Raw genomic sequence first — 10,561 nt, 5'->3', positions numbered from 1 at the left:
CTAGGAAGGCCGAATAAAACGGTCTAGGAAGACCGAGTTATGAAAACCGACAATTATCTTGTACGAACTATTCCCTAACCTTGTTCAAGTTTCACCCTTAGCTACACGTAAGTGTATTATCCTCAGCGGAGTCGCCAAACTGTGGACAGCGGGGGCCCACGGGGGCGCTTGGGAGGAAAAGAGAAACAAGCGTTTGCATTTTTGTATGGAGTCGCCACCAATTTTTATGGGAAATTGGAACCGTTCGAATACCTCGTGTCATGTCAAGACACAAAGTAGAGACATGAACACTAAGCAATCGTTACCCTTAGCATTCTATGTCTAGAATGACTCTCGTGGATGCCAATGAACATGGGTGTTCACAGATATCTGGAGTAAGGGGTGAGGGTACGTATTAGGAAGCTCTTTTGATCGAACACCTAATCCCGCCCGCCTCGATAGCGGCCTCTACTAATGATTAGGGAAGTTATTCGTACTTGATATATCATCGATTGTATGCATGCAATGCAACATCCAAGTTTTAATCCTAGCATGTGAGAATTAATACTAAGTCGGTGGACAATTAATTTAGCAAACAATTAGGTCGAAGTTGGATTTAAGGTTGATTTACATGTGAAAACATACAAATGCGATAAGAAATAATGATAAATACAATAAAGAAAATTACAATAGTGAAGATTACAATAATTACAATGGGTTTAGCGATTTATGTCGAAAATACCTTTAAAACGGATAATTTGAGAAAAAGAATAAAAGAAAGAATTACGACAAAACAGAAAGCGATAATACAAATAATAGTCAATTATACGTAAGCTAATAAAACTAAGTCAAGCAACAACGGAGTTCAGAGACAGAACTCAACCTGGAACAGGCGCAGCAGGACTGCGCCCTTTGGAAGAGGCGCAGCAGTTGCTGCGTCTGTTCCTAAGGTGAGTTCTGGCTGTGAAGCCGGAACTGCAAATTGTTAATAAATTGGTGAATTTAATGATTAATTATATTTATTCGACTCGGATGGAAGTGATTATCAGGTTATTTACATATGAATGGGTCATAGAAATAGCAAAACATGGATGAAACGAATGCAAACGAATTAATATAAGATGGATTAATTACAGGAGTGAAAGATATTAACAAGCTAAACAAATTAAATGGATGAAACTAAACATGATGAATTAATGACGAATATGTGATAATTATGACAAAAGACAGATGAAAACTATATCAAAGACGAATTCCAGAAACCCAATATTGATGAATTGAATCTCTATATCCCGGAATTGAATTTAATGACGAAAACCCTCAAATATTGGATTATTAGGGATTTAAGTCGGATTTGTGATGATTAAAACATATTAATGATGATGATTATAATATACATGTGAAATTAATGTGCTATCACGATGAAGAATTAACAAACAAACGAAACAAGTAAAAGAATTACAGAGGACGAACGAAGAATAAAGGAAGCAGGAACTACGGCAGCCTCACGAAGAGGTGCAGCAGCTACTGCGCTCCTTCGGAGAGGCGCAGCAGTTGCTGCGTCCTTTCTCGACGGTTATCTACTGGAAATCCGTAAAAAGAGGTTTTAAAGCACGGTTTAGAAATCGGTTTTAATGAGGTATTTTCGACATAAACCTTACAATTGATGATACAATAATTAAAATACAATAAATAAAAGAGAGATTATACACCTCGGACTTACATGTTGATTTAAACGAGAAGGACTAAGGCCCTGTTCTTTCGGCTTATTTTCACCTACTTGATTCGATTCAACTCGATTCGATTCGATTCATTTCGATTCGATTCGATTCACTCCATTGATTCGATTCGATTCGATTCAGCTCCATTCGATTCGATTCGGCTCAAATTTCAGCTCCATTCGATTCGATTCGATTCGATTCGCTCCATTAAGTTCAGCTCATTTCAGCCTTACTCATCTTAAATTTAATAGTTTTTATTAATTTTGTTATCAATAATACTATTTTTTAATATTATTCTTTATTATTATTATTATTATTATTATTATATTTAATAATAATGTTATTAATAATTTATTTATTATTATTATTATTATGAATATTATTATTAAAATGAATAATAATGTTGTTGTTGTTGTTGTTGTTGTTGTTGTTGTTGTTGTTGTTGTTAAAATGAATAATAATGTTAATAATGTTAATAATAATATTATTTATTATTATTATTGTTATTATTATTATTATTAGTATTGTTGTTGTTGTGGTTGTTATAATTATTGGTATTATTATTAAAATTAATAACATTTATTATTAATATTATTGATGGGGCACGCCCAACCGACTTGACCCAATAGCCAATACGGGGTCATACAAGTCAACACGTTGCCAACATGGTTACGGATTCGCTTGATACTCTACGAATCACGAATTGTTAAAAGCGAATTCTATCAACTGATTACTGAAAATACATATAACACATTTTCTATAAGCGAATCGCGAATCGATAAGGCGTATTCATAGCGAATATGGTAACCATGCTTGCCAGCCATCATTTGAGGTACACATAGAAATCTATAAATACCTCATTATTCACCCATCAATGGTAAAATACTTCTCACCAACAACTTCCTTTCTCTAGAAGTAAGACTACTCGAGCTACTATGAGAAGGCACGAAAACCTTAGCTTCAAGCAAGGTCCCAACTATCCACCAAGATCTGTAAGGCATCGTAGAAGGACCTATTGCGAACCCTCCGAGGCCCTATTTGTTACGCGTGAAAGATCCATCCGGAGAGAGCAAGCCTAGGTTCGAGGTGCCATCGTCTGAAAGGAGCGCGTTGACCCGACCCGGATTCGAGCAACGCTTACTTGAGTGTTTTTATTCGAAACAATTATTTTTACTAATATCATTATTAATATTGACATTATTAGTTATTATTGTTATTAAGAATATTATTAGTAAAAAATTACTATTTTTTCATTATTATAATTTATGATTATTCATATACTCCTCCCTCTATCCCTTTAATTGTTGTCCTTTGGTTTTTGGCACAAAGACCAAGGAAAGAGGAGGGGCCAATTATAAATGACAAGCGGACCAAATTGAGTGTGAATGATCAAATTGCTCATCAAGTTCATTCTTAAAATAGAAAGGACAATAATTGAATGAGACACCCCAAAATGAAATAGAACAACAAATTACCGGGACAGAGGGAGTATAATATTATAATTTTTTTTCTTAAAAATATTAATTTTAGTATAAATAGTATTATACTATGAATATTATTATTAGTACAGTTGATAATAACAATAATATTAAATATTATTATTATTAATATTAATATGATTATTTCATTCGATTCACTCAATTCACTTTATTCGATTCGATTCAAATCGCTCATTTCACTCTATTCGATTCAGATTCAGTCCACTCAGCTCCATTGATTCGATTCGATTCGATTCACTCCATTCGATTCGATTCGGCTCGATTCGATTCATTCGGCTCCATTCATTCGATTCATTCGATTCGGCTCTAAAAAGCCAGAAAGAACAGGGCCTAAGATATCGATTAGTGATGCTCGACGCGGATGCAAAGAAAGTGCCCTCGTAAGAGGAAAACGATTAGATTAATTAAGTTGATTATTGTGGAGTTGGTCAAATTGGTCGGTCATGCAAACGAGGCTGGTACTCAGAAGGATCCGAGCTTACGTGGTCGAATGTTCAAGCACGTAGGCGCCAAAAAGTAAGAACAAAGTCTAGAATGCAAAGGGAGAAGAGAAGGGCGGACACTCGCGTGAGAAATATGTGAGACCGAAGGTCTCTATTTATACTAATCACGTGGAGGAATTAGGGTTTCGGAGACTCTTTGGAAGTGAATCTCGGAAAGATATGAAAAATATACGAGAAATACGCAGAAAAGGGCCTGGGAAGAGGCGCAGCAGCCACTGCGTCTCTTGGAAGAGGCGCAGCACCTGCTGCGTCTGTTCCCAAGTGGTTCCCTCCTGCGGAAGAAAGATTTCCGTGTTTATGTTATGGAAGGACGGAATAATTTGGTTTTTCTTTTTTTTGGTAGAATGTGAGCTTTTGTATTAATAATAGAGGAAAATTACACCCAAATTTTACAAGTTTTCATCTCATAACTAGACTAAGTACAAAACTGACAGCGAATATTAATCTTACTTAGCCAAGTACAATCTCTAGGCATGACATAATCTTTTAACTTGCCAATAATTCGACCATGCACCATATGCTGAATCTGATGCACCAAATTTTCAGGCCTGCAGAGAGTAAGCTCTATCCGAGCAGTGTTTCTTTGCATCCAAAGAGTATACCAGGCAGCCATCTTTACTACCCTACAAATTCTTCTTTGCAGCTTAGACATGGAGCCAGGAGGAGTAATAATCTTCAGCTGCAACCAATGTTCCAGACCTGCAATCACCTGTGAAGAATAGACACATTCCCAAAAGAGATGAGCATGTATCTCCTCCTTTATCTCACATAGAACACAGTTTGCAGTAACACTTAGGCCCAGCTTAAACAACTTAGATCTAGTGTTTAAAGTTGCCCTATGAATCAACCAACCAACAAAAGCATGTTTGGGAACAACCCAGGGATCCCAAACATCCTGATACCAAAGGACAGGAGGGTGTGTATCCTGTAACCAATGATATCCAGCACTGACAGTGTAAGCACCGACTGAACCAGCCCAACAATTATCCTGATATCCACCTACTAAGAGATCTTTAACCCTGCAAATATTCCTCCGCCCAATTGAGTCGGAGGAGGATGATATGCATCCAATCAAGACCTTTCATATAGACATGATCAATCCAAAGAACCCATAACCTGTCAGCTTTTTCATAAATCCAATTCACTAGCTTTCCCACACTAGCTATATTCCACACCCCAGCATCTTTAATACCCAGACCACCTTCTTCTTTACTACAACAAACATTATGCCATGCAACCAGAGGTGCCCCTGTTATAATCGAACCCCACACCGAGAAAGTTTCGCAAATACCCTCTATTCTCTTGACAACACCCTTAGGGATCAAAAAGATGGAAGCCCAATAGTTGTGTAAAGTGTTCAACACAGAGTTTATAAGGACTAGTCTACCAGCATAGCTTAGCTTCCTAGCCCCTATACCTCTAATCTTTGAGACAATCTTTTCCAGAAGCACATTACAATCAGCCTTGGTTAATCTACCAGGTTGAATAGGGATCCCAAGGTATTTAATATCTTATGCGAATATTATGGGAAATTGTTTACCAAAAGATAAAAATTATGAAATATGGAATATAAATATCCGGAACATTCCAGAACATTCTGACTCGGGATTTAACGGTTATCAGAAAAATGGAGACGGTTTTAGGCCCGGACTCCAAATGTACTCTAATTACTGTCAAAACGACCGTATCGGCACGTAGATGACAACTAAGAGGTAGATATTAATATTTGAGCAATCACTTGACGATAATCTTACGAATTGTCACAAATCGTTCCGCGTACCAAACATGCGGCCCAATCATCACCGGGTGGTTTGCGAGAGGTGTAGAAATGAGGTATCTACAGTGTAGAGTAATGAAGGAGGGACGTGTTGCACATTCCCGAATATCTGGCAGTTATGACAATGTCTGACATACTTGATGCAATCGGATTCCATTGTGGTCCAATAGTACCCTAAACGTGTGATTTTCTTTGCCATCATTGGTCCACTCATGTGAGGGCCACATTCTCCATCATGGACTTCTTCCATCACTTTTCGTGCCTATAAATGATCAAGGCAACGTAGGATTATACCAAGAGGCGTCCTTTTATATAATTCTCTTTGCATGAGGATGTGTTGGGAAGCTAGTAAGCGTATAGCACGTTGTCCCCTCTTGTCCATATCTGGTGGATAGGTGCCATTGAGTTTGAAGTTCAGGATTGCTTGGAACCAAGGTTCCTCTGTAATTTCTTCTTCCTCTGTAATTTGGTGCACATAAGCCGGTTCTGACCGTCGTTCGATGCATAACGGCATTTCTACCATATTATCCGGCATGTTAATTAAAGATTCAAGTTTTTCAAGAGCATCTGCGAATTGATTCTCTTCTCGAGGTAAGTGTAGGTAGGTCACTTGATCGAAGAATTGGGCTACTTGGTCTATTCTGGCTTGATAAGGTGCTAGGCTTTCCCTTCGAATTTTCCAAGATCCCGTAATTTGGTTGATGATCAAAGATGAATCTCCATGTACGCGAAGATTCTTGATGCCTAAACCTACTGCCGCTTGCAATCCGATGAGACAAGCTTCATATTCTGCCGCGTTATTTGTCACCTCGAAGTCGAGTTTGACAGATATTGGTGTATGCTCGCCTTCAGGAGAAATGAGCAACACTCCTATTCCAAATCCTCTCAAGTTTGATGCCCCATCAAAGTAAAGGTCCCAGGAGTCTACATCAGTTTGGAGTATATCCTCGTCCGGAAATGACCAGGTGTCTATTGTTTGTGCATCATTGATGGGATTTTCTGCGAAGAACTCGACAATGGCACGCCCTTTTATAACTTTCAGGGGTACATACTTGAGATCGAACTCTGAGAGCATCAAGGTCCATCTCGCTAGGCGTCCATTGAGAACGGGTTTCTCGAAGAGGTATTTGACAGGATCCATTTTGGAGTATACTTTGACGAAGTAGCTAAGCATGTAATGGCGTAGCTTCTTCGTTGCCCACACAAGAGCGAGGCATGTCTTCTCGAGTGGTGTGTATTTGCACTCGTACTCCAAGAACTTCTTACTAAGGTAGTAGATAGCTCTTTCTTCTTTTCCTACGGTTTGGGCTAGCATGGCGCCCATGGCTGTTTCAGTTACCGTGAGATATAAACCAAGAGGTTGATCCCGTTGAGGTGGCATGAGCACTGGTGGCTTGGCTAGTATCTCCTTGATTCGGTCGAATGCTCTGACAGCCATCATCCCACATGGTGTGATTTGTTTTCTTTAGCTTTTTGAAGATAGGTTCACAAATCATGGTGAGTTTCGATATGAATCGACTTATGTATTACACCTTACCTAAGAATCCTCTAACTTCTTTCTCTGTTTGAGGTTGCGGCATTTCAATTAGAGCTTTGATCTTAGAAGGGTCTATTTCTATTCCTCGTTGGCTAACAACGTATCCCAGGAGTTTACCAGATGTTACCCCGAATGCACATTTCTGAGGGTTGAGTCTCATGTTGTACTTTTGTAGCCTTGAGAAGAATTTGCGAAGGTTCGCAATGTGTCCCTCTCTATCCTTGGACTTGACAATCATGTCATCTACGTATACCTCAACTTCTTTATGCATCATGTCATGTAAGAGCGTAGTTTCGGTGCGTTGATATGTAGCTTCTGCATTGATTAGCCGAAATGGCATAACCGTGTAGCAATAGGTGCCCCATTGAGTGCGAAGGCGGTCTTATGCATATCTTCTATGGCCATCTTGATCTGGTTATATCCCGCGTATCCATCCATGAAGGATAGTAGCGCGTGATCTGCTGTGTTATCCACCAATATGTCGATATGTGGTAGAGGAAAGTCATCCTTGGGACTTGCTTTGTTTAGGTCTCTGAAATCCACACAAACCCGGATTCTCCCATCCTTTTTGGGTACGGGTACTGTGTTACCTACCAAGTCTGAGTACTCGGAAACTTTGATGAACCCGGCTTTGAATTGTTTGTCGACTTCTTCTTTGATCTTAAGAGCCCATTCTGTTCTCATTCGTCGAAGTTTCTGTTTCACGGGTTTGAAACCTGGTTTAATCGGGATCCTATGTTCTGCGATGTCCCTGTCGATTCCTGGCATGTCTTTGTAGGACCAAGCAAAAACGTCTTTGAACTCGTGTAGGAGGTCTATGAAACTGGCCCTCTCGGCGGGGCTCAAGGTCGTCCATATCCTAAGTTCTTGGGGTTCTAGTTCGGTTCCTACGTTGATGGGTTCGATATCTTCTATTACCGGTCCCCTTCCTCCTCTTGTAGTATTTCTTTGGCTATGTAGGGAGGTATTTCGATTGAGTCTGGGTCTGGGTCTGGGTCATCCTCATTATCATCGTAAACAGAATTGCATTCAGAATAACACAAAGAGTAAGCAGAACCTGATTTATTCATATTAAAATTTGAGAAAAGTTGAAACAAAGAAGCCTTCTATTCTGTGGTCATTGGCGGTAAAGGGACAGCTATTGGGACATTTCCCGAACTACTGTTACTATTTGATGCTAAGCTAGGAGAAACAAGGGGAGTGGGAGTGACGACAAGAGGAGACTCTCTAGGGACTTCTCTAGACTCCGACTCTGACTCCGACTCTAACTCTGACTCGAATTCATCGTCTTATGGTTCTTCTTTGAACATCTCTCCTTCTCCTGTGGTGAGCTTGAAGAGTCTTCCTTGATTGTTCGTCCACTTGATCGACTTTCTCCATCCTTTCTGCTGATTTGAGTTGGTTTCTGTGATCAATGCGGTAGGGTTGAAATGATCGTCTTCAAGTATCATGGTAATGATCTCATCCTGCGCGGCTCTAATAAATTGATCTTCCCGAAACAGTAGGCTAACAGCTTGTTCGTCTAAGCAAGGTGCTTGACGAGTTTTGACGGTAGGAACCGTTCCTGGAGGAATGAAGTAGCAATCGTGAAAGATCTCTATTTCGGCTAACTTCCTTTCGAGATAGTGCCAAGGTTCGGGAAATCCATGAAAGAGTTCTTGACTTCCTTCCCTAACGAAGTATCCATTTAGGGTAGGGAGATAGGGTTGCATTTGGATTCCCACGTTCTTACGGTTTTGAACTTGGGCGAGCATCTTGAGAGCTTCCTCTTTAGTGGGTTTGTACCCTAATCCAAATGGTATCTTTTGTGAGTTGCCTTCTTTGTATGGTGCAAAGGTGTTCCTTCATATTGGATTCAAAGGCATTCCTGGGAAATATCCTTGGGATTTGAGTATGTGGTTGACCACCAAATTGGAGTAGGGATTGAAGTATAAAGGTTCCAACTCGCTTTCTATGACGTATATGCTATGAAAGCCCCCACGTTCATGCACTGGATCCGCGAGTACTTGGTTACTTGATCCCTTTTCTATTACTGCCTTGATGGCTGATGAGGTGATTGTCACCACTTTACCGTCTAGTGGGATCTTGATCTTCTGGTGGAGGGTGGATGTTACCGCTTTGGAAGCGTGAATCCAAGGTCTTCCCAGAAGTATGTTGAAGGATGCTTCAATGTCTACTATTTGGAAGTTGACTTTTCGTTCGATCGGCCCTGTGGCTATGGTCAGGTTAACAAGTCCTACCACTTTTGGTCGTGCACCATCATATGCACAAACACCTTGGTTGGTAGGGGTCCAATTCGACTCTTTCATGCCTAGTTTGTATGCCGTTTTCAAAGGTATGACGTTAACTGCCGAGTCATCATCTACCAAAGTCATTGGCACATTCTTCTTCAAACAAATGACAGTGATGTAAAGAGCCAAGTTGTGATTAGCGCCAAAAGGTGGTAAATCTTCATCCGAGAAAGTAACAGGGTTACTTAGCTTAGGTGACTCTTGGAAGGCCAAGTTGACTACGTCATCGGGTGTGGAATTATGCGCCACAGTTAGTTTGGCCAAGGCTTGCAGTAAAGCCTGGCGATGTGGGAATGAGCTTGCAACTAGTTGCCAGACTGAAAGATCAGCCTTTGTCTTCTGTAGTTGCTTTAGCAGATGGTCAGTAGAGGTATCTTCGTTATCATTTGATGTGACAACGTTGGTTGGACCATTTGCTATGGGACCATTTTGAGAAGTGTTTTGGTATGGACGTCCCGAACGAGTAAGGTGGTCTACATCTTGATCCTCACTATTTTGGACTATTTCCTCACTGGCTTTGACTAAGTAGTGTTCATTGAGATACTCATATTCATCATCGTCAGCCCACACTTCATTGATGGTAGCAAGTTCTTTCATCCTCATGATCTCGGCCTCCAATTGGATAATTTGGTCCACTAGTTTATCAACCACGGCTACTACTTCTTGCATCATAGTATTTTGAGAGAAACTTAGTGACGCACGTTCTTTGGGTGTTGTACGTGGATCACGTAGGGTTTCCACTACACTTTCTAATTCTGAGACTTGCCTATTCACACTCTTTGCCCATGCTATAAAGTCAGTGATGGTAGGGGAAATGGTAGAGTAGTTCCTTTCTTCTTCTATGGCATAGATCTCATCTTTGACTGGAGAAATGAGGTGTGAACAATCTAGGGTAGATTCTTCACTTGTAATCATCAGAACTCCAAGAGGATTCTGAGTATTGTTAGGCTTGCCTCCAGGTGGTATTGGTAGGCGACCGTCTTCAATCATGTCTTGAAGCACATTCTTTAGCTTGTAGCACTTTTCTGTATCATGTCCCTTGCTCCTGTGATATTCGCAATACGAATTCTCGTCCCAGAACTTGGATTTCTTTTCTGGTTCAGGTGTAGGGCCTATGGGTTGAAGCTTACCCTGTTTCATCAGTCTCTTTAGAGCATTAGAGTATGTGTCCCCAAGATTTGTGAATTTTCGTGGTGCGATACTTTTCTTAGATGGCTCGAGAAGGTTAACTTCATCCGTCTTGCTAGTAGAGCC

General features: G+C 40.3%; 1 protein-coding gene across 1 annotated transcript; it reads right to left on the bottom strand.

The window, feature by feature from the left end:
- Nucleotides 1-4,117: 4,117 nt before the first annotated feature.
- On the bottom strand, nt 4,118-9,910 carry LOC141620358 (uncharacterized). The gene is made up of 3 exons (XM_074437252.1): nt 9,820-9,910; nt 4,819-5,212; nt 4,118-4,721 (listed from the first exon to the last, which is right to left on the bottom strand). Exons 1-3 carry the CDS (start codon nt 9,908-9,910, stop codon nt 4,118-4,120), a joined length of 1,089 nt encoding a protein of 362 aa, XP_074293353.1.
- Nucleotides 9,911-10,561: the final 651 nt, after the last annotated feature.

This window comes from Silene latifolia, chromosome X (genome assembly GCF_048544455.1).
Source record: "Silene latifolia isolate original U9 population chromosome X, ASM4854445v1, whole genome shotgun sequence".
Classification (NCBI taxonomy): domain Eukaryota; kingdom Viridiplantae; phylum Streptophyta; class Magnoliopsida; order Caryophyllales; family Caryophyllaceae; genus Silene; species Silene latifolia.
Note: the sequence above shows the minus strand (reverse complement) of the source record. Positions and strands in the feature narration are given on the sequence as shown.